This window comes from Haliotis rufescens, unplaced genomic scaffold, assembly GCF_023055435.1.
Source record: "Haliotis rufescens isolate VD_foot unplaced genomic scaffold, xgHalRufe1.0.p SCAF_5, whole genome shotgun sequence".
NCBI lineage: Eukaryota > Metazoa > Mollusca > Gastropoda > Lepetellida > Haliotidae > Haliotis > Haliotis rufescens.
In genome coordinates this window covers 37,580,370-37,606,845 of record NW_025964223.1, presented here as the reverse complement: position 1 = coordinate 37,606,845, position 26,476 = coordinate 37,580,370, and the positions used below count along the sequence as shown (strand labels likewise).

The 26,476-nt window shown below is 38.1% G+C and overlaps 1 protein-coding gene across 3 annotated transcripts in view; it reads left to right on the top strand.

The window, feature by feature from the left end:
* Positions 1-26,476, top strand: part of LOC124116320 (CUE domain-containing protein 2-B-like) — a 41,930-nt gene that overhangs the window by 6,019 nt on the left and 9,435 nt on the right. For 2 of the 3 annotated variants that reach the window (XM_046477601.2, XM_046477602.2), the window contains exons 2-4: positions 2,327-2,401; positions 4,387-4,521; positions 24,719-24,777. In XM_046477601.2, the coding sequence (XP_046333557.2) occupies positions 2,327-2,401; positions 4,387-4,521; positions 24,719-24,777 (269 nt within the window). The remainder of the gene's footprint in view (positions 1-2,326; positions 2,402-4,386; positions 4,522-24,718; positions 24,778-26,476) is intronic. The other variant, XM_046477603.2, reaches the window with a different exon arrangement.

The following is a 26,476-nucleotide window of genomic DNA, read 5'->3' as shown; positions in this document are numbered from 1 at the left end:
AGCGAGAATTAAGATATGATTTTAATGAGATTGACCTGCAGAATTGTCAGACTTCAGGATGTTGATCAGTAACAGAATCAACCCTCCACATCAACTATGTTGAATTCAAGGTGGTCATTCTAGCGATCTTTCATTGGGCAGAAGTACTTCAACTAAGTACAGATCAACTCGACTTATGATACAGTCAGACAACACCTCAGTTTTTTGGTACATCAACAAAATGGGATCTGCCAAATCGGCCTCCCTACTGTCACTGACAATGGAGTTCTTTCATCTCATCGACACTCTGGACATTAGCGCCCGAGCTCTGCATATTCCGGGAGTAAAAAATGTCATAGCAAACTCCCTGTCCCGTCAAGATTAACCATCCTCAACAGAATGGTGTCTACATCCCGAAATCTTCAAGGGGATTTGCCACCTCTTCCATTGCCAAAAGATCGATCTTATTTGCCACTAGGTTCAACACACAACTCCCCAAATTCATCTCTCTGATTCCCGATCAAAAGGCATGGAAGTACGACACTTTTGCCATATCTTGGGAGAAATCTCAACTCTTATGCCTATCCACCAATAGCGCTTCTACCACGGGTGTTACAGAAGGTGGTCCCCACGAAACAGCTTTGCCTCATTTGATTGTGCCTTACTGGCCAGCTCGCAGCTGGTTCACCGTGTTGGTAGATCTCGCAAAGGGAAACCATCATCCACTTCCCTTGCGAAGAAACCTTCTCCTTCAACCTCACTCCAGCCTACTACATCCATTGCTGGACACTCTACATCTATATGCACCTGACTCATCTCCAGAAGTCCTTAGTTGCAAAGGTACTCAAGGCAAGTAGTGAAGACCATTACTCAGGCTCATCGTACTTCAACTAAATCTATGTACGACCAAAAATGGAAAGCCTTGGAGGGATACTGTTGAGGCAGATCTATCTGCTCTATTGCTCCCTGGGCAACCGGACAGGCTATTTACCATCCCGTCTCTGGCTTCTATTCTACATCCCGAGGATCCTGAGGACATCCTGCTATGTCTAGTTCGATCCTTACGGATCTACCTGCAGGCTGCATTGACCTTTCGACGATCCCAGAAGAGATTGTTCATCCCCATCTCCCAGATGGTTACCTCAGAGGTTCCCGAGTTGCAATCAACAATTCTCCATACCTACAACTTTGCGGCATTACCTCTACCTCAGACATCCTCATGAGACGAGAGCTGTCGCATCCACCATGGCTCTACATAGCAACTGCTCTCTCAGTGCTATCATGGAAGGATGCTTCTGGAAGTCCGACATGGTCTTCACTTCACACTACTTACGAGATATCTCTGTAACCAAATTCCAAGGGCTACATCACTTTGGTCCGCTTGTCCTGGCTCAACAATTAACGACAGGCTGTCAATGCAGATAGAATGTGAGTATTGACACTCACGCAGTCGAGCATTTCGTATCGTGTACAACACGAATAATTAATTGAGAGCCTTATTTATTTTTTGTACTTAACCAGTAACCAGGGTCCCAGATCGAGGCTTCAATGGAGAAGCAATAACTCATCTGTAGAGACGTTAGTCTTCAACTATGAAGTCTTCACAAGGCAAGGTCATTTCAGCGGTATCCCAAACCCCTACCTGCTTACCTCTGCCTCGAGCATGTGATGTCTCAGTATTGGTTTGAAGATCCTCTTATGGATATTGTCGATTGTTCCTCGTCATGTCTTAATGAATTTTACTCCACAGTGGGATAGATAGTTTTGACATGGCATTAAATGAGATGCCAAAAAATTGAGGTCTTTTCTAATACGAGCATTGGCAGATTTTGTTTGAAGAGCTAAATTCCTGGAGCCCCCTTCCGGATTGTTTAAAAGTCGTGTTTGAATAGGTTGCACTACTTCAAAACTATGTGGTTGCGAATGTGTAACAATCTTAGGATTGAAGTATGTTTAGCTTCCTCGTGTATATCTCATGGTTATAGAATAAGACAGCCTGGGGTATCTGCGACCCACTGTCCTAACTGTGGGATAAAAGCATAGAGTGATAGGGGATAAGTTTTACGGGTCAAGTGATCAGCACACATACAGCAAGCTGCACGAGATTTGGGTGTGTGACCTAATTGGCAAGGTGGTCGCCATGTTGATGCTCAGGGTGTTTGGGCGAATAAAGCTTAAAAGATGGAAACTTTGTTCAGGGACGTTTCCACGCAGGGTTTGAAAGAAGAAGGAGGAATGTATAGAGTGAGAGAGGATAAGTATTTATGAATATACAATTTACTGTAATATGTATAATTTTCTTGCAGGATGCATGGATGTGATGATGATGGTAATTATGTTATTTCAGAATGGACCGTGAAGAGGAAGTGAAGAAAGCCTTATCTGATTTCCTGCAGCAACACAACTTGCATGAAGCTGTCAGGTAAAGATACACAGTCACATTATGATGTATTAATAATTTAAGGAAAATCGTCTGCTCTACCCCATAACTAGTGTAATAAAATATAGTTTTGCCTTAAAAAATATGGTTAAAGCATGAGTATGCTTAACATAAATGGTATATGTAAATGTATATAACAAGATAACAAGACCTTGAAACTGTGTCATCTATATGGTGTATATATATATAGCCAGACCTTGACACAGACCTGTGCCAGCTAAATGGTACGTGTATATAGCGAGACCTTGAAACTTTGTCAGCTAAATGGTATATGTATATAGCGAGACCTTGTAATCTGTTAGCTAAATGGTATATGTATATAACGAGACCTTGATACTCTGTCAGCTAAATGGTACATGTATATAACGAGACCTTCATACTGTGTCAGCTAAATGGTATGTGTATATAACGAGACCTTGATACTCTGTCAGCCAAATGGTACATGTATATAATGAGACCTTGATACTGTGTCAGCTAAATGGTATATGTATATAACGAGACCTTGATACTGTGTCAGCTAAATGGTACATGTCAGCTAAATGGTACATGTATATAACGAGACCTTGATACTCTGTTAGCTAAATGGTATATAACAAGACCTTGATACTCTGTCAGCTAAATGGTACATGTATATAACGAGACCTTGATACTGTGTCAGCTAAATGATATATGTATATAACGAGACCTTGATACTGTGTCAGCTAAATGGTACATTTATATAACAAGACCTTGATACTCTGTCAGCTAAATGGTATATGTATATAACAAGACCTTGATACTGTGTCAGCTAAATGATATATGTATATAACGAGACCTGGATACTCTGTCAGCAAAATGGTGCATGTATATAACAAGACCTTGATACTCTGTTAGCTAAATGGTATATGTATATAACGAGACCTGGATACTCTGTCAGCCAAATGGTATATGTATATAACGAGACCTTGATACTGTGTCAGCTAAATAGTATGTGTATATAATGAGACCTGGATACTGTGTCAGCTAAATGGTATATGTATATAACGAGACCTTGATACTGTGTCAGCTAAATGGTATGTGTATATAACGAGACCTTGATACTGTGTCAGCTAAATGGTATATGTATATAACGAGACCTTGATACTGTGTCAGCTAAATGGTATATGTATATAACGAGACCTTGATACTGTGTCAGCTAAATGGTATATGTATATAATGAGACCTTGATACTGTGTCAGCTAAATGGTATATGTATATAATGAGACCTTGATACTCTGTCAGCTAAATGGTACATGTATATAACGAGACCTTGATACTGTGTCAGCTAAATGGTATATGTATATAACGAGACCTTGATACTGTGTCAGCTAAATAGTATGTGTATATAATGAGACCTTGATACTCTGTCAGCTAAATGATATATGTATATAACGAGACCTTGATACTCTGTCAGCTAAATGGTACATGTATATAACGACACCTGAATACTGTGTCAGTTAAATGGTATATGTATATAGCGAGACCTTGTAATCTGTTAGCTAAATGGTATTTGTATATAACGAGACCTTGATACTCTGTTAGCTAAATGGTACATGTATATAACAAGACCTTGATACTGTGTCAGCTAAATGGTATGTGTATATAATGAGACCTTGATACTCTGTTAGCTAAATGGTACATGTATATAACAAGACCTTGATACTGTGTCAGCTAAATGGTATGCGTATATAAGGAGACCTTGATACTCTGTTAGCTAAATGGTATGTGTATATAACGAGACCTTGATACTGTCAGCTAAATGGTACATGTATATAACGAGACCTTGATACTCTGTTAGCTAAATGGTACATGTATATAACGAGACCTTGATACTGTCAGCTAAATGGTACATGTATATAACAAGACCTTGATTCTGTGTCAGCTAAATGGTATGTGTATATAACGAGACCTTGATACTCTGTCAGCCAAATGGTATATTATGTTTCCAGCTGTGTAGATGAGATTGTGCTGACATATCTCCTCAGCATCCTCGATGAACTTGGGGACACTGAAGACAATGTGGACGCCGAACACTTCTGTGAAATGATGGCAGCTTACATGCCAGGCTTTGAAAACATCAACAGGTACCACTACTTTACCATGATTACTGTACATAGATGCACTTGTTTCTGATGAAAACATCAACAGGTACCACTACTTTACCATGATTACTGTACATAGATGCACTTGTTTCTGATGAAAACATCAACAGGTACCACTACTTTACCATGATTACTGTACATAGATGCACTTGTTTCTGATGAAAACATCAACAGGTACCACTACTTTACCATGATTACTGTACATAGATGCACTTGTTTCTGATGAAAACATCAACAGGTACCACTACTTTACCATGATAACTGTACATAGATGCACTTGATGCTGATGAAAACATCAACAGGTACCACTACTTTACCATGATTACTGTACATAGATGCACTTGTTTCTGATGAAAACATCAACAGGTACCACTACTTTACCATGATTACTGTACATAGATGCACTTGTTTCTGATGAAAACATCAACAGGTACCACTACTTTACCATGATTACTGTACATAGATGCACTTGTTTCTGATGAAAACATCAACAGGTACCACTACTTTACCATGATTACTGTACATAGATGCACTTGTTTCTGATGAAAACATCAACAGGTACCACTACTTTACCATGATTACTGTACATAGATGCACTTGTTTCTGATGAAAACATCAACAGGTACCACTACTTTACCATGATTACTGTACATAGATGCACTTGTTTCTGATGAAAACATCAACAGGTACCACTACTTTACCATGATTACTGTACATAGATGCACTTGTTTCTGATGAAAACATCAACAGGTACCACTACTTTACCATGATTACTGTACATAGATGCACTTGTTTCTGATGAAAACATCAACAGGTACCACTACTTTACCATGATTACTGTACATAGATGCACTTGTTTCTGATGAATACATCAACAGGTACCACTACTTTGGAATACTTAGTGTACATAGATGTACCAATCACATTAAAATCAGATGTTAGTGCTCACTGCTATTCCATTACGGATCACATCAAAACATATTTTTTATCAACAAGTCAGAACGTCACTTATCAGATTGGGAAAGTGACTGTCAGAAATTTATTTTGTCCCAGTTCTCGATGCAAAAATTTGAAAACGAAACAAAATAAATTTCTGGAATTTCTAATAGATGGCAGATTTTGTATGGCAGTACTTCCCACTGGCTATGGAAAGTTTCTTCCATTTCAAATTTCATCCCATTGACGCGAGAAACGGCAGATGGCTGTCATTTGGAATATACTGTGTTAACCTCTTCAACATTGCACGATTAGAAAACACATTCTTTAAGCGTAATCTGGAATGGATGTCACCACTAAGGCCATAAAGCTTAAGAGAACCCCTTGCTGATTGGCTAATGCTGACTTCTTGTTAGTCATTTCATTGGTCTGTCATATATTCCATATATATATAGTAATGATTAAATAAGTGGAGTAAGATTGAATTCAGTTTTAATTGGCTAGCGCTTTTACGAATCTCATCAGGCCATAACAGAATAATGAACATGAAGAAGTAACATATACCGTATTTTCTTGAGTATAGTGCGCACCCATGTATAATGCGCACCCCCCTCTAGCGGGTTCAATATTTTGGAAAAAAAGAAATTTGAATATTATGCGCAGAAATTTTTTACACCATACCCTTTCAGCGAAGTCCGGCAAACGAACGGGTGCTGAGAAACTTCGTCAGTACAAATTCGAAATTTGAGATAAAAAATCACAAGACATGTTTATTTACCGTTTAAATAGTATTTATTGTTCTGCTAGGCATTGTTTTATATTTAGGCATTAAGATTACCTTGCGTATTTTCTCGTAAACTAAGCTGGAAACAGCAATCAGCTGTACATACGTTTTCTTGGAATCGACCGGTGATTCGGTCAAGACACACCCAATGATATAACTTTATAAGATTTTTAATGCAAGGATCGGCAACAATTGTATCTGAAACTATTTCATTTATCAGGAATAATATATTCCATTATTTTCTTAATTATATGCAACCTTTAATAAACATATTTAAAATAATAATAACCCTAAGCGAAGCAGCTGATCGCTATTCCCGGGCATTATTTTTTACATGGAACATGTCTGACCAGTCACCGTCAAGGCTCACGCGCACATGATCACGTGATCGCGAGAATTTCATGTTGACATAGAATCATCAAACAAAAACAAATATGACTTTTAACGAGTCAAAGTATGTCATTTATGATATATGTATCCATTCTCTGTCAACTAAAGTTTGTTTCAAGGCGTCAATAGCGGTATTCTGACCGTGGTTGCTGTTAATAACGGTGAGTTGTGCGATCTTCCGATCGCTTCACACACGATTTCGCCGAAATTAATAAAAACAATATTATAAGGAATTTTGAATAAAATCAATGACATAAGTTACAAACATAAGTTCAGATATACAAAGAACACTTTTTATAGCCAGACAGTGTAATTACATAATTATTTTGCGTACTTCAGTATGGATTTGTTGACATGGTATTCCCGGTGTTTTGTGCTCACGGTAATGTCTTTCCATGGGGGAAAAAAACATCCAAACTCATAATTCGTGTATAATGCGCACCCCCTTCTACAATGCTGTGTTTTTTCGAAAAAAAAGTGCGCACTATACTCAAGAAAATACGGTAGTTACATTACGTCATAAGATTTAGGAAACTATGACGTCACAATACCAAGGTGACAATGGACAAAAAACTTACGCCTTTACATTTAACTTAGGCGCATATTTATGGATGAAATGTTGCTCTTTTTGAAACAATGTAGGTTCATGATCAAAATTTAGCTTATATAGTGGGAAAACTTAAAAGGTTCCTGCTTCCACATGTATCTAAATGTTCATTTATTGACGGTTGCAAAGGAAACACAGATGAAACAACAATGAAACATCACAAGTGAGCTAATCACAGATTTAGCAGTGATAATGAAGGGTGAACACGTAGGCACCCGTATGGAAACGCCAAATTCACGGGATTCAGTTGGACATCCTCAAGACAATAAAGGTTAGCTCATTCAAAATCCGTACATTGCAGAAATACAGAATCTTACGGTAGAAAGAGAAGCATATAGACAGAGGAAGTTAATGGAACACCTATGGAAATCTATCCATAATGCACGGAGTAAAGCTTTTTGGAACTATCTAAGTGTGAGAAACCACTGCATCATTTATGAAACGTGGTTGAATGAAGAACACATTATGCTTCCTCTTAAATATCACATTCGACCAATAGAAGGTGAGAGTGATGAAGCAAAAGATATTCGTATCAAGCTAGCGGTACAGAGATTTCGAAGTAACATTAAGCTGATGCAAATAAACGCGGATAATTATCGCCGTAAGTTCGATGACACAGATGAACATATGCGCGAATTGCTACATAGAAGAAATTCAGGGCATGTGCTTGATAAACTTCTTAAAATCTGGAAAGATGATTGCAACAAAGATGAAGAAACGCATGTGAAAAGTCGCGACAAAAAGAAAACTGGTTGCTGAGATATCAAGAAAGATATGTGAACGTTTTCTTCAAAAATAAGAAACAAACAGATCACATCCTCCCTGCATCTGTTAATAAACATGATGTGATGAGGAATCAAGCATCCCAGTTAAAAATGTCTAAGACAAAAAACAACAAGTCAAAGGTTGTTAAATGTGGGAAAACCTTTGCCGATGCAGTTGCAGACTCCCAAGGTGGAAAAGCAGGGAATCACATAAAAGATCCTAAAATTATAAACCTGTCTTTTCATCCCCTCAGTGTAAATGAAGTCAGTTTACTGACAAAAGGTTGAAAGTTTACACCTACACCTACGCCCAATCCAGAGGCTATCAAAACAGACTTAGAGAACTTTACTCGAAAACTGAGACTGGCTGAATATTTTGAACCTGAAGAGGACAACAACTTCGAATGGGATGATGACGCAGGCAATAAGAATAATGGTGAAAGTCTGGTGAAAATTCAAAACCTATCTGAATGTGAATTGAAAGGCCTTACTAATCTTAAATATAATACAGACATCGTTATTAAAGAAGCCGATAAAGGGGGTGCTATTGTTATTATGAATAAATCATTTTATCAAAGAAAGATAATGTCCATTTTAAATGATGATCAATATTATAGCAATTCTAGTAAAAGAGAAGAAAAATCTGTCCAGAATAAGGTTAAGAAATTGTTAGATAAGTATGATGACGAAATTCTAGACAAAGAAAAGGACTATCTTACCAATTTTGATCCTTAAACCGCTAATTTTTATGGCCTACCCAAAGTACATAAAAGTAAATGTATTCAAAAGGAAATTAAATGATAAAAATTGTGAAGTTATTTCTATTGAAAATCCGAGGATTTACCATTTAGACCAATTGTGGGAGGACCCGAGAGCTCTTGGTGAATCTATGAAAGAACAAATTGAATATTCATGGAAAAGGTTTTTAGACGACAGTTTTATCATATTAAAAACCAGTGAAAGTCAACTTACAGCTGTTCATGAAATTTATATTATATAATGCCTCACTCAATTTCATTATGGAAAAAAGCGAATCCAGTTTAACTTTTCTCGAGTGAGGATCAATTTAATATCTGGGAGATTTATACAAACTGATATCTTTTATAAAGATACTGATACGCACCAATATTTGGATTTTGGATCATGTCACCCGTATCATACAAAACGTAATATCCCTTACTGTCTTGCAAGACCAATTTGTACCATTGTTTCCGGGAATGATGTTAAAACTACCCGCCTTGCTGAACTTAAGAGTTTCCTACTGCATCAAAATTATCCCGCAAAGCTAATTGAAGATAGCATACAGAAGGCGCTAAGTATTGAACGATACAAACTGAGAGAAAAGTCTGAAGAAAACAATATGGAGAATAATATAACTCTAGTATCTACCTTCAACCCTAATCATGATAAAACATTATCCATGGTTCAACGATACCTGCCTATTTTGAATCAAAGTATTAAAATGGAGAAGATATTGAGCAAATACAAAATTATCAACAGCCAAAGACAACCCCAAAATCTTAGAGAGATTTTGACAAGTTCTAAATTTGATTCTGTTGTCATCACTCCACAGGGTTCTAAGTGCGGTGACAAACGTTGCCTAACTTGCAGCAATATAATTGAAGGCTGTTCAGACAAATTACAAAGGAAACTTAATTTACTGTAAAACAAAATATGACTTGTGATACTAGAAATGTTATTTACTTGATTGTTTGCAGTGGATGCAGTGAAAAGTATATCGGAAAGACAGAACTTAAATTAAAAAGAAGAATGAATCTTCACCGTTCACAAATAAAGCAGCCACACAACTGCATGATTCCACTCAGTGAACATTTAGATACATGTGGAAGCGGCAACTTTTTAGTTTTCCCGCTATATAAGCTAAATTTTGATCATGAACCTACATTGTTTCAAAAAGAGCAACATTTCATCCATAAATATGCGCCTAAGTTAAATGTAAAGGCGTAAGTTATTTGTCCATTGTCACTTTTCTAAGAACTCTAGTAGTATAGGTAATGGGGGTTCTGGCTCACTTTCACTGGAGCAGGATTCATATACCTATACTGCTACTACAGGAGGAATTTTTTATGCCAAAATGATGATGCGATTCAACGATAGTCATAAGATTAAGTTAAATTGACTCCAGCTCACCACCACCTGGAGTCTATGATATAAATTTTTATAGGTAATAGGGGTTCTGACTCACTTCCACTGGAGCCGGATTTATTACCTATACTGATACTACAGGGGGGATTTTTTATGCGTAAATGATGATGTGATTTAACGATAGTCATGAGATTGGCTCTAGCTTACCAATACCTGGGGCCAATCAATGCTTCTATTAGTATAAAAATGATTATGCGATTCAACGAAAGTCATTTTAAAAGAAATATCAATATTAATTAATAATGGATAAAATTTACTATAGCCCACGAGGATATTGGAAAGGTGTAGGAGCAATAAAAAAATTAGCCACCGCGGCTAAGGTATCTAAAGATGTGGCCAAGGATTGGTTAAAGAAACAAGCGATGTGGCAAATATACTTACCGGCACCGCGTTATATACCGAGGAAGAAGTTTGATATTTTTTGACGAATGAAGTTCATCAGGCTGACCTCTTGTTTCTTCCCCACGATAAGGTAAAACGCAAGACGTATAAATACGCTTTAACAGTAGTGGATGTGGCTAGTCGATACAAAGAGGCTGAGCCATTAACATCGAAAGAATCATCAGAGGTAGCTAATGCACTGAGTCGCATATATAAACGCGGACCGCTAAAATGGCCTAAGCTATTTCAAGTAGATCCCGGTCGCGAGTTTATGGGATCGGTAACTAAACTGTTAACAAAGAACGATGTCGAAATCATCCGTGGTGAAAGAGAGGCCCACCGCAGTCAAGCTATCGTCGAAAGATTTAACCGGACATTAGCGGAACTTTTGTTTGGCTATCAGTATGGGATCGAAATGAAATCCGAGCGATTGAGATCAACAGAATGGGTGACACGATTATCAGCCGTTGTATCAGCGCTGAATAATGAAGTAACGAGATTAATAGGGAAGAAACCATCCGATGCTATTAAAATGAAATCCGTGACTTCCGAATCTTCAGCACCGAGGAGAGGCAAAGAACGAAAACTTCCGGATAGAGTAAGGGTAAGATATTTATACCAGGCCGGTGAACTCGAAGGAGGCCTACGTCGCGCAACCGATTCCATATGGTCCCTTAAGACGTATAACATTAGTCGATTGGTTACGAAAGAAGGAGAGCCTATTCTTTATTATCTACAAGATGGACCGGGTAGGGCATTTGTACGAGAAGAGTTGTTCATAGTTCCCGACGGTATGGTATTACCACCATAACCATAAGCATAGGTAGTTACACCATCATTATCAATCCATCTCTTTGTATCTAAGGGGGATAATGATGTCTTGTTCATTCTTAATCCATATATCCTATGATTGTAACTTCTTAAAGAGTTCATCTCGTGTTTGAACGTTCTACCGTTAAATAATGATTCTTTATACTGTTCGTGCTTGATATGCTTTTTTACAACATACTTCTTAACGCCCTTAGCTTTTCTTATCTCTCCATTATCGGACTTCTTTATAGAATACATCTTAGGTCTTAATCCTACATACTCCGCTATAGGGGTCCCAGCACATTCATCCTTCATCTTACCTAACACCTTTTTATTTACTACGCTGTGCAGTGGATTATCTTTTGGATAATCGCTCGTGTCGTACATATCTATTTTTTCTGCCATATCTTTATACACATCCTCGGTTTGTATTTCCATCAACAAAGAATCTGTGTCGGTATATAACACCTCACATCTATCGCCGTATTGCTTCTTAAGTTCGTTGTAATAAAAGTCATACATAAGTGTTTTGACAAGTCGAGAATACTCATACCGACGTACACCGGTCTGTTGAATTTTATATTACTCTTCTGCATATGCAACGCGGCTAAGTCGTTATCGAATATCTTGCTTCTGTTAAAAGCCGGACTGGCTATAGGTTTCCTGAGTCTTTCTTCCTCATTAGATCTGACTAATTTAACATCAACACGCTTCCTTAGATTCTCCATAGTTTTACCAAATACTGAGTTATTCATGAGCTTATATAGATTCTTTTCGAAATCGCTGGTAGCTATCTTTCTTAAATCTGTGTTCAACCTTATCTAGGGCTCCATCCAAGGGCTTTGATCAAACTTTAGAACTCTGTGTATTTTCTTAAGTTTCATACCTAACGATAGATACAACTGGAGATTTCTGTAGTGAACTATATATTTTGTCTTATCCATCAAATTTGGTACGAGTTTTTCTACGTTAGCTAATCTACTATTACCCATCAAGGAGCGTTGATATTCCGACATCCAATCTTTATTAACAATTAATCTTTCGGGAGCTAGCGGATAACTGTTATGGTCTTTATGTAACGAACTTGGATATTCCAAGTCAACTTCTAGTGTGTACCCTTTATTCTCATCATTATTATGGATATTATTCACATTAATATTATCGACCCATTCAAAACCACCCGTGGGTAAAGGTTGACTCATAGCCCATCCGTACAAATTGTTAGCGTCGAGATATAATATATGCATGTCGGGTTTACTCGGATCGTATCCTTCCACTAATTTATTATTAGCCTTAGAATACCTTTTAGCTGCCATCGATATACCACCTCTTAATCCTTTCTCAATAAACAAGTGCATATCGTAATCTGTGAGTAGTTTTAGTTCTACGCCGGTCTTCTTCAACAATGCATCCCACGATAGTCCGGGACTGGAATAGTACCATACCGGGTCCAAGCCATATTGTTTGAAACATGTCTTTCTAAATATCTCGAATATATCGGCGAGTAACAGTACATCGGTTTTTAAGTACAGATCGTGATAATCGCCTAAATTCTTACAACCTAATTTATCCCACACCGTCAGAGCGTGTTCATAATCAGCATCTGTTATTCTAGATTCTGTTAAGTTACTATAGAATGATTCGAGGGGTGGTAATTTAGTTTCTTCGAATCTAGACCAATCATCCATATATTCGTAAGGATATACACCTTTTCTCAGCAACAAATGACGAGTTATCTTATCGGTATATGTATTTATTGCGAAGTCATCGTGATTGTTCGCATTAGCTAAATTGTCCAGGGAAGATAACAGAAACTGTACGGAGTCTATGAATCTAAGCCCATTACTTTGCTTTGTTCTAGATTTCCCATCCTTGTCCCTATAGTGTATAGGTTTAGTCAACGAGAACGATATGTATTTTTCCATATTATTAGGAATGCACGTTAAACCGCCGTCGGTCTTCGAGATAGCTTGCATAATGAGATATGAATCGTATCCCCTAAGGTTATGAAACACAACGGGGATGGGTATTGTTTGAGAATTCATTTTTAGTTTCAAGTTACACTCGTTATGAGCGGCTCCCCGATAATTACCCGTGACGTGACAATGATCTCTTACGGAATCCCCATCCAGGGGTTTATTACAAACGTGACAAATCGTTGACTTCTTATGAGCCCTCCAATCATCCCTCGTCATACGCATGGGTTTCTTACACGATAATTTTTCCCTGATTATTCTCTCTTCATTTTGTAGATATTCTAGGAACTTTCCCGCTGCATCGGGACCTCTGTAAATCACGGGAGGGTTTGTTTTCCCATCATACCTTACAACTATATATCCAAACCCACAAGGAATATGTTCTTGAGTTTTGTACGTAAAACTACTATCTTGATTATTATGGTTGGTATTTTCTATGGGTTTGATAAGCGCTTCGAAGTCAGCGTAAATTACGTATGGTACTGGCATTTGATTACAATAATGTTCAAATTTTAATATATTTTTTCCCTCTTTAGGCATATCGATCCTGATAGCATTCTGTCCAACACCTCTACAGCGATTCTAATAGATCTTGTCTGCTGTACCCATGTAGGCATCTTTCGCAGAAATATTTCTTTTCTTTATGTTTTGTTTGATCGTATAATAGCCTGTTTAAACTCTTTATCCACGTATAATGATATTTACCATCTTTTTCGATCAGAAATGAATTGATTCTGGGAATATTTTCCGGAGCGGAGCTTATCCTGTGTACAACAATTCCTTTAGAATGTCCGAAAACATTTATAGCTAAATTATTTTGCTTTTCCACCTTATCAATTTGTGATATTGGTGTAGGTTCGTCTATACCATCGAAGTTGAGTCCATCGTTTTGGGGATAGCTAGAAGGTCTATCCGGATTTTTGTCTACGGGGAACAATGCAGATCTTATCATCATTCTTAAACAGTCATCGCATTTATTTTTTACGTTAATTATGGCTTTTTTCTTCTTATAATACGGGGGTAAATCTATATAAGATCCACCTTTGAAAGGCATATAATTCGCTATATCTAAATATAAACTATCGATTTTATCCACACCCGAACCAGAACCTCTATTAGTCCAGCGTTCTAAAGTTTCCTGTATTCTCTGAATTGATGTATCTAATGATGAGTTTATAGTATCGGATTCGGTTATAACTTCTTGATTGCTACGGAAATATGGTTCTGTATATTCGACGCTATCGTCTGTGTTACTTTTACTCAATGTCATTTTAATCGTCAGCTGGTATTTTATACTATGTAAATCATCTAATTCCTCGTTAATTTTACTCGATATGATGGGCTTAATATCGTTAACATCCATGTTGGAATTAATATCCATCTTCCAACCTCTTAGATATTTACCAACGCCGGCGGATGTGGGTACAAATATTAATTCTTGTTGTTTATTCTCAACATCATCATTATGTTGATTATCAACATCATTATCAATATCATCATCATTAGGTTGATTATTATCTAGTAAAGCGATCAATTCAGCTCTTCTCATTCGAGAATAACCTCTCAGCCCACTGTTTCTCGCTCGAACTTTGAGTTCTCTAACAGTCTGGGGTTTGTTGTATTCCAAACCGAGTAAATCAATCAATTCAGCTTTTCTCATACGAGAATATCCACGCAGTCCACTTTGCTTTGCCATAGCTTTTAATTCTCTGACAAAAACCATTGTGGTTGAATGGTATATGCAAAATGAGACAAATGTCTAATTGGTTGTTTTCATATATCTAAATACGTATTCTCCCCAACCTATTCCTCTCATTGATGTAATCTCTCTTCCTAGCATAAATAATCTGGTTCCTGACCCTATCAGCACCGTGTTTCTTGCATAAACAATAACGACCTTTGACCCCTATCCCGCATTCAGAACACGTATAGTTTATATTTCCGCGCCTGATGTAATAATTGTGTATACCGCAGTAAATTTGAACACAGCGTCGATTACAAAGAGTAGTCTTCCCCATGAGTGTAAACTTGCAGTTATTCATGGTATATACATCTATCATATCATTTGTCTAAATGCAAATCACATCTACACTAGGCGAGATATTGATTAGGCTATTTATAGATCGCTCTAAACTAGGTCAAAGCCACAGCTGTCACTGCGTATTCATGGTATAGCTGAAAATCAATACAGCAGTCAATCCCAACATGATAAATTTTACCTCTCGGTTCTTTTGTTCCTCTGACGGTGTATAAAACTGACTCATTGTTGGTCTCGGTATTGGGTCTAGTTTTTTCCCAAAAACGAGGAAGTATTCGTGCATGGCATATTCGACATCCTTAAACGTTTGAATTGAATGTCCTTCCTTAATCAGTTGTTCATGAATAAAGTCTAATCTCTTCATTCTCTGCTGTGTATATTGCAACTGGGCTGCTTGGTATTGTTCTAAAGCTTCATTATGTCGTTTACGCTCCTCTTCAACTTCTTTAGCGTTTGATTTCCTCATACTGGAAAATAAATAATTACTCCCCGAAAAAGCTAGAGCATTAACAACAGCTCCACCGACCATCATCGCAATTGTTGCCATGTTTAATAATATAAAAGATTCAAATGTTTAATTACTTCATTATGTCTTCCGGGATAAGGCCTTGTTTGATGAGCATATCCTTCGTTGCCATAGCCAATCCAATATCAAGAACCATCATTCCGATGTCATATCCATTAAAATCTAGCTTGGGAGGTGTGGCTTTAGTAATCATTTTAGCCATACGGGCATAGCCAATAGCCAAGCCGGTGACCACCGCTGAATGATACGTCGCGTTTACCAACATTTTACCGTCTGTAACTGGAGTAGTCATGCTTCTTATAGCATTATATGAGGACTAACCTCTAATTGAACTTGTTGTTGCGGCGGGGGTGACGTTTTCTCTTCTCCGGTCTTATAAAAGAACTATACAGCCGCTATAGCAACAACTCCTACTAATGCCCAGTTTTTAATCGGATTTGAATTATGCATTAGTTTCGCTTTGCGCGCCAGCCCTCCCTTTCTTCCTGCGGCTATTTTTGGGGGGTTCTTAGTAACTCTGGGTTTCTCATTTACATGTGGTGCATTCACATTCTCATTCACTGGTGGTTCCTCATTCACTCGTTGTTGTGTGTTCACTTGTTGTTGTGTGTTCACAATCTGTTGTTCCTCGTTCACAATCTGTGGTGTCACCTGTGTCTCCATTATTATTAAGTGGGCACGTATGTTTAAATTGACAATACCTAGCCGTTATTAAAGCTGTGGTGAACGGAGCTAAGAACATTCCGAATCTATGATAAAACTCACAGCTCACTGCGCTTATAGCGTGTTTGATGAATGGGTCTTTCTCGAGAGATTCGCATAAATACATGCGATGTTCTGCTGGGATGGGGAGAAACGTACTAGCTACGGCTGTGTATAGTTGTAATATAGAAGACCCTATCGTTTTAGTCATGGTAGCTCCCAGTCTAGACTCGTAACGCGCGTACAGTTTTTTAATTTCTTCGTCGGTCATGTTATCAATTTTTTCGATGGTATAATTTTCCCCCAAATATTGGGAACATTTTCCACCGGCTACCAAAGCGGCGTGTCTTTCTCTATGTTTATCCAAAGATTTATCTGTAACATTTTGATCTGCATCAGATTCTTTGAGCATTTGTTCGATGAGTTCGTCGCATTCCATAATGTAATACCTAAGGAGATATTTAAGTCTAACATAATATAATATGACATATCCAATACAACCCATAATAATGAACTGTTGCGAAAGAATGATGATTTCGAACCACATTTTATGTAATATTAACCGCTAATGTTCAATTTATCATATTTTTTGCTATTTTTGCTATTTTTGCGATAATTTTGCTATATGTTGCTACATTTTACTATATTTTTGCTATAATTTTGCTACATTTTGCTAAGCAATTGCATAAGCAGCTGGTTGATCGGTTTTTAATACGAGTTTACAGTGCTTCGTTGCCGCTAACTGTTTTCTGACTTTATCTCGTTCGATCTTGGTATAAATGACATCATTTTCGCGTAAACATTCCTCGAATGAATCTCGGTCTTTGCAATGAAACAGTGCTACCCATTTGGTCTGCTCTCTGAGATCTTTCAGGACAGAGTTGTATTTTTGAGTAAGTACCCAAACGCTATGTTGAGTATGCCGACCGGAGAATGCTAAATACGAAAGCATATCTTTCTTTTTTGTGAGTTCTTTACTCGCGCTGCAGTCGTCTATTACGAAAAGGGTCGATTCTCCTTTGTATTTTTCGTGACATACTCGGAGGCAGTCTTGTAATCGATCGCCCGGATCGACTCTGTGTACCCCGTCGTCATTCATTACCCAATCTCTCGATAAGTATGTTTTATTAACGCTTATAGTCAGGCACAGAATAATAATATGATCGAAAACGTCCCGATAATGACTTTCTAAAATATCTAGAATAAAAGCTGTTTATCCGCAGCCCGTTTGCCCGCATATAATAGCGCAGTGCGGATCTTTAGGTAAAAGATTATCAATAGATTGCTTGCACGAATCTCCCATTCTGTATATTAAGTTGCGCATCCATAATCACGTACAAATATATGTTTAATTTACCAGCCGCTTCCTGGAGCTTCGTTATCTGTATGGTGGCACCCTCGCTAGCATTTTCTATTCTCCTCCCACTGCCGTGTAATTGGTCATCGTCCGTTGTTCGCATGTCGAGCCATAGCGCGTACTTCGTGGTGAGGTATTCACCCATCGATACACTCCCGAGAGACAGATCTTTCACGACCGCGTTAACTTCCGGAGAACGTTTTATAGAAGGAAGTTTTTTAATCTCATCCCACTGGTGATACGCTAGCATTCCTTGGCTATATAGTTGATTAGGAACGCCTTCGATAGTCAATTCTACTTTTGTAATCTTGGGATTGTAAAACTTCTCGGTATTTCTTTTAAACGCATCGGAGGGGTCCTCGAACAACATTAAAATACCCTTCAACGACCTCGTGGGGACGTTTAGATTGATATTCCACATCGTATCTTTTTTGTCCCTCGTGATCTTTCGATGTCGCAGCACGCGATCGTACAAAATGGCTAAACTTCCCGAATACTGGTTACGAATTTGTCTGGCTAATTCGGGATCCGTTATCATATCGTACTCCAGCGAGATATTGTCAATAGAATAGCTAGCACCATCAGCAGCTCTGATTACTCTGTCGTAGTCATTAAAAGTGAGTTCGTTTTCTAACCTATCGGCTAGGGATGCTTGATAAAAGGGCATGTGGGAATCTAGTAATTCAAAGTCTAGGGGAATATAGAATCTGTTACCTAATGCGTCGGCAACGGCCTTATCTTTTTCGTTGGTATCAACACCATTTTCAGCGCCCACGCGCAGTCTCAATGTGTTCTTATTACAAATACCTTGGTACTGTAAGTTTTCCCGCTCTTTATCCGTTCTCCAGAGATCCATGTAGCAATAGTATACATCGCTATCGTCGATACTCAAAACCTCATTACCGCTAATTTTAATCGCGATTTTCTTAACGATAGCACGACCTATGTTCTGAACGGGCTCTCTGTTAACGTCTGTAGAAGTCAAACTAATCGTAAATGCTAGTCGGACAGTTCCCGGAACTAACACATCGTGTGCGCCGAGATTAGGATAGCGAACCAGAAGCGTTTGATTCTGATCGATGGTACTAGGGTTATTAGTTATAGTTACAGACTGACGAATTGCTTTGACCCCTAATGGATCTCGAAGTCTACGTTGTGGGTTTAACTTGTGTCCGTATTGCGAAGACATTGTTTATATTGAAATTATGTACCCTATGTTTAATATAAAAATGGCTAATTTTGAACATAATGACTTAGATCTAAGTACCTTTGATGATCCGAATCGAACCGAAGAGGGTACTGATGAAACCAGGTTTAGTAGTCTTAACGATGAACTTTTACAATAGTCCGTCAATGATTATTACGATGCCTTAAAAGAAGATACCCCAATAGGCCGTGACTATTCCAAGTTTACGATAGATAGTAAAGGAATATTGCGACTGCGTGACTCTCCGGATATTGATCTTATGCATTCTCGTACTCGTAAGCCCCTAGCCTCTATGATAGCTGCTAAACACGGCATCGGCACTGTTCGTGATGAATTAGGTTTTGTCGACTACCGACGACTTTCCGCGAAGACTACTAAGGTTCTTCGAACCGTGCGTACTGAACTCGTTAATACAGATGATTTGGAGGCTTCCTCGAAGGTGGCCTCGGACGGACTCGGAGAAATCTTAGATACCTATTACGATAATTCCACGTTACAGGTACCATATTCGGAGTTCAGTATTAGGGAATTACGAGGTCTTGACAAGGCAATGCGAACAATGCGGGGAGAACTCATCAATAATATAGCCAAGATATCCGAAATCGACAAGCATATAGCTAAAGAGAAAACAAAACTTGAACAGGCGGGCGATGAGTTCAGTAGACGCCGCGTAGCGGAAAGATTGCGTTACTTAGAAGACGAAAGATCGGCCCGCCTCGAAGCAGCTTCCAGTAATAGAAAGGCACTTCGTTCGCAAATCAGTCGTATTCGAGAAACTATCGATCAAGTCCTCAACGATGACACTACACTGGCCGATAAAATTAAAACATTGTTCAGAGAACAGGGAATAACAATTGCCAGTATTTTAACCGCGTTGGGTTTTATTATATCGACTTTGACTCTCTCATTAACAGGTGGCAGTACAGGTGGTAGTACACCGCCTAACGATAAAAATGGTATAAAAGAGTGGATAAAAAAGCATTTAAAAGCATTAGGTTCAGCACTGGGAAAGCTCGCTGAGAAAGCCGCGGCCGCACTTCCCGGTATATTAGGGTGTGTTGTTTCCTGGCTATTGAATTTATTAGCTAAGACCACCACTTGGCTTAGTCAAAACTTGTGGGGGTTGATCGTAGCAATTGCAGGGCTGTTGTACGTATTCGCTAAGAACTATTTATCCGAATCAGTTCGCTTAGAACTATTTAACAACCAAATCATGAGTAAACCAACTGAGACTCCACCCACTACAAGCGCTGTTTTTTCATCGATATGTTGTTGATTTTTAGCCTCAATATGCGGTGGCACTTGTGCGTTAGTAGACGGTTGTGCATTAAAAGATGTTTTAGTAGATAACTGCGGCTTGACTATTCCCTTTTCGCCCGTGATCGTTTGCGTTATTAATTCGACGTTAATATCTGAATTTATTCCTGGTTTTTGTTGATCGGTAGCGATAACAATTTTATTATTATAGCCTATCACTTGACCGATCTTAAGTTCCATATTACTCGGAGACATGTATAGTCCCGGCGCATAAACGTAGTCCACTTTTGATTGAGCGTACTGTAATGCATCTTGAAAACGCTTTATAGACGATGGTATGTCAACTGGTGAATTAATGGCGTCCTCCACGTTTGAGACAAACTGTTTTTGCGCATCGCACACCGTCCCAGTACCGATGATTCCCGTTCGTGTTTGCGATTGTGCACCGAGAATTGCCCATACATAAGTTCTTATCGATTCATTAACTCTTTCAAATCCTGGGTTAGTAAAATTATTTTCCGTTTTATCATTAAGAAATTCATTCCAAGCATCTGTTGTATCGTTTGGATGCACAAACTTTGTTATAATATAAGGAATGCCACTCTCAAAGTTCATAAGATCTGCTCTAAACTGTTTACTCGAGAGAGCAAAGCCTGAAGGGATCGATTCATTAACTCTTTCAAATCCTGGGTTAGTAAAATTATTTTCCGTTTTATCATTAAGAAATTCATTCCAAGCATCTGTTGTATCGTTTGGATGCACAAACTTTGTTATAATATAAGGAATGCCACTCTCAAAGTTCATACGATCTGCTCTAAACTGTTTACTCGAGAGAGCAAAGCCTGAAGGGATCACACCCTCTTTAATTAAATAATCGCTTTTATCTTTAATAGTTCTTTGTCCATTGTACGGAATACCTAGACCATGGCTAGGTCCTTTAATGCGCCAATCTTTACTCGTAGAAACATTAAATTCATTACAAATACGTTCGAAGGCCCTCTTATTATAATGATTATTTGCGTGATTCCATGCTGGATCCATCGGTAATGGAGCACTAATTTCTTTAAGTATACGTCTAATCTGATAGTACACGTGAAATAATATAACAGACTTATATAGTTTAAATCCTGGGGCATTAACAGATACGCCACATCCCGTTGTGGCACACCATACGGCAAAGTTTAACTGATTCTGCCAAAATTGCATCGGACGGTTAAACCAATCGTCCACCATTTTATCGTTAGTTGCCGTGAAACTGTATTTTTCAAAGATATCGTGGAATTTAACGGTAAACTCAGCACCGGAGGCAGTTACTATAATTGATTGATTAGTAATGTGAGTCGATTTCATATTTAAGTTATGATATAGTATCATTGTATATTTAATATGTATGTTACACTACCTGGAATAACAAATGGTCAGTCTATTGAACTGCTTCATACTATCGATAACTGGGATGGACAACTCGAAGTAGCCCTATGCGATGTAACGTATTACCCACTGTGGACCAATATAAGTGCTGCGAAAGATAATAATGAGATAATGTTATTTAAAGACAATAATAGAATTATTACTATACCTGATGGGTATTACAGCGTATGCTCACTCAATGATGAAATTTTTAAGCCTAATGGAGCTAGTCTCACACAAAATGAGGCGACTGGGAGACTGAAATTATACCCTGGAGAACATGGTGTAGTTCCTTACGGGAACGTATTTGCAATTACAATTGGATTTGCAAATGATGATAATATAGTAATCTCTTTATCAAATGAGGGATCTAAATTACCTGATTTAGTTCCCTATAAAGAGTTGTTCATCCATCTTGATCAAATAAGCACGACGGATAATATTCAACTAGAAAGTCCTTCAACTCTACTCAGATGTGTTCCAGAGAAAAATGAAAAATACAATAGCGGTAGAACGGAATCTTTCTCGTCATTACAATATAAAAAATTGAAGCGTGGTATTATTTCAGACCTCAAAATTTCTATATTAGATGTAAAACACCAACCTGTACATATAGGATACTTAAGTGTAACACTCCATATTAAAAATAATGGTTGATGCATCAGGCCCTGGAACACTAAGACAATGTAATACAATTGCACTTTCCGATCTCGGAGACACAGAAGGATTTGATAAACCCGGTTACAATGGTAAGTTATACGCTTTACACTTACATGATAATGTATACAAGCGGAAAGAAGTCACATTCACGGGTAATCTAGGAGATTTAAGCGATGTCGACGTTAGTAGACTATATAAAAACACTTCATATAATATTACTCGCAATGACGATAATAAATGGACTATGATCGAAGCAAACATCGAGTGGCTACTGAATATCGTCATTACCCCACCTTATGTGATGATGGGTAAGGGACATAATTTAACTAAGATAATAAATCGTGGCATCGTACTCGCGGCTTATATCCCGTCAAAACGAAAAAGTGTGTTAGTTACCCCCCTGCCAGAAAACCCCGGTCATATGTTATATAGTCGTCTGGCCTTAAAAAATGTTACTTTAAATTTGGTTACTGAATTCGAAGATATTAAAGTTAACCTTAGTGCAATACCTAATATTTCTACTCTTATTATTGAAGTCTTGTTCGGAGATGCACCGGTAGATGCCTTCGAAATATTACCAGGTCTATCGATTAAATGGCTCAAGAAACACGAGCGTCAACGTTGCAGTATTATTCATATCGGAGCATCGCCCGTTGCAACCCTCGAGGGGGTCCAAATTATTAAAAGTGACAGCATTTCTCTTTCTAAGATATTATTGCCGTATAATATACATTTGATAAGATTGATGTATAGTCTCAAAACATTTAAGCAAGACCAATTAAAGACTATTATATGATCGTTATATACACTATGAGTTTATATCCGGCGCTCGGTGAAGCATTTGAAAAGATGGAAACTGTTGATGGATTTCGATTACATCAAATAAGCGACATAAAACATCGAATAGGGAAGGATAGGGAGTTGAGACTTGGATTGTATAAAAAGTATCGCAGAGCCGTGAATGCTCTGGACGGAGTTGACACCGCTCTTGTAGTATCTGGCATGGGACTCGGTGTAGCGGGTATCGGTTTACTATCAACTATAATCGCCGCGCCTATCGTGCTCGGCATGGAAATAACCGCTGGAGTCTTGGGACTGGCAGGAATAGCGATAAAATTCATTTCTCGTAGGTTACAAAGGAAAGCATTAAAACACGATAGTATTCGGATACTCGCCGAAGCAAAGTTGAACAGCATTGAGGATCATATTTCGACAGCAATGGCCGATTGTAAGATATCCGAGGATGAGTTTCGTTTAGTGCTGTCGGAACTCACCAAATACAATGAAATAAAGCAGGAGATTCGATCAAAATCTCGTAAGACCAGTGGTATTAGCGAAGACGAGAAAAAAAAGTTCATAGAACAGGGGAGGCAACAAGCGCGTCAATTATTCCGTGCCAAAACCAAAGAACTGGTTGGAGATTGAAAATGGATTGCTTACTATCGTTTGATCACATTTAGACAAATGCTTACATAAATATATATAATAATGGAGATCGAAAAAACTATTAAATGGAGAGAATTACCACAAGGTTTTTATTATATCAGTGATGTCAAACCAACCAAATACGGTTATCAATTGTTTCTTATCAATTTACAAAAAGAGTGTAGTTATATAGTCTGGTCTCCTAGTAAAATGAACGAAGAACTTAATAAAAATGTTGAATATCGCTTTATCGATAAAAATAATAAAGAATATTTTTATTACCATTTAGACTCATCTAAAGCAATGATTGGCCCCAGGTATTGGTAAGCTAGAGCCAATCTCATGACTATCGTTAAATCGTATCATCATTTACGCATAAAAAATCCCCCCTGTAGTAGCAGTATAGGTAATAAATCCGGCTCCAGTGGAAGTGAGTCAGAACCCCTATTACCTATAAAAATTTATATCATAGACTCCAGGTGGTGGTGAGCTGGAGTCAATTTAACTTAATCTTATGACTATCATTGAATCGCATCATCATTTTGGCATAAAAAATTCCTCCTGTAGTAGCAGTATAGGTATATGAATCCTGCTCCAGTGAAAGTGAGCCAGAACCCCCATTACCTATACTACTACTCTAGCTGGTACTCTGGCTTTGAAGATAACATTTAGTCATCTTTATTGATAGGACTTGTAGCTGTAGTGTTTTGTTTCTAACTGTCACAACCTAAGTACACTCACAGCGGGAAATGTCCATTCAGCAGTATATTGCTTTTGTTGCAGTGTAGGTGTGTGGGAATGGATGTTTTCCCTGTCGGGCAAGCTGACTGGCAAAAGTAAAGGTTGGTATCCCTACATAATCAAATCTAAAGAATATTTGTTCAGGGAGTGTTTTACTTCTCACTTTTCAATTCTCTGTCCAATTTCAGTCCTTTTGGCTCCATATGAAACGATGAATTTGCAAAGTAATTCAAAATAGGGAATAGTCTATTATATGTCAATACTGTACACGGCAATGAATGCCCTGTACCCAACAATATTTGCTGTTTGTTATTTTTGTTCCCATCACTGGAAAAAAAGTTGTTTAAGAACCTATCATGTTGTTATGTTTACAAGTTGACATCTTGAATGGAGGGGGGGGACAATGGTAGGAGGAACAGATCAGGGTAGGCATTAGGTCTGGAGCAGAACTCCAGAACCGTGGAATATTTCTGGATGAAACTTGCTACACAGATCAGTCAAGTGGTAAACTGGTGCCTTTTGATGATTTGGGATTTTTAGAAATACTGCACAGCATTGTTGTTTTCTTCACTCAACTGAAAGTACATGTACATGTATCCAGTGGCAATGAACCAAAGGTGAGGTATAAGTAGCCAAACTCCATTTCTGAATCGCACCAGACAGGGGGGACATGTCATCTCCTGATGACTTGTGCTTCAAAAGTCTTGAATGCTTTCAAGAAGTTCATGAAAGAGACAATTTGGGTATACCAAATTACCAGCTATAGTGGAACACTTTTTCACCACAGAGAGAACTAAAAATCTACATTTTCTTGTTAGAGTAACAAACTTGTCCCCAACTCAGTCAGTATCAATCCACCGTCAACAACAACTATGTACTTATCCCATTCTCACTACAGTGCACTTGCAGTCCAGTGAACTGAATTCTAGCAGTGCAACAGTTGTCACATAGACTGAGGCAGCGGGTGGATATGGAATCCAACATGTAACAAACTACACATATAACAAACACATTACACCAGTCCCTTGCAGTTGTCATAGACATGTTGTACTGTATCACATATATTGTTAAGTTATTTCCAGGAGAGGTATTAACATAAGCAAGTTTTGCTTGTTTACCAATCCAGATTTCTTTTGAAATAAAAATATTTTTAAACCAAACATATAGGGCAAGTAAAGTCAGCATCACAATTTGCAGATTTGAATTCTTTAGGGCATGCTTAATCACAAATGCTTGACCAAAATTGAATTCTTAAGAACAGAAATAGCATAAAACAGACGATAAAAGAGACAGGCGAGATCATCCCCCAAATGAAAAATTCCGGCACTGTAGGGATTCCCCTTACTTGGGTTAAAACGGATTCCCAGTGTTTGGCACGCTGCCCAATTTCAACAATCATAACGATCAGTCCGATGCTCAGACTGCCTGCTTCTGCCTCAGATCTTTTGATAATTTATGTCTTTTATTTTCTGTCTGCTCATCCATTTGATTACCATGTGCACAACTTATGTAACCATAGTAACAACACTGAGGATGCCTTCAGTTGCTTACTCAGGGGATTAATCCCTGACAGGCATTTATTGTGTGAAATAGGGCCGAGGGCAGAAGGTGGTGTATTACCCAAACAGGATGTCAGTTATAAAACACGGCAAACATTCACCCAATGAAAACAGTTGTCACCACTGTGCCGGTAGCCATGTCCCAAAATAGTTTTGATTCGGGAGCCGATTACAGAGAATGTGATTTCAGTACCTTCATTTGGACATTTAAGTACTTTTCACGAATATTATGAATTCATTT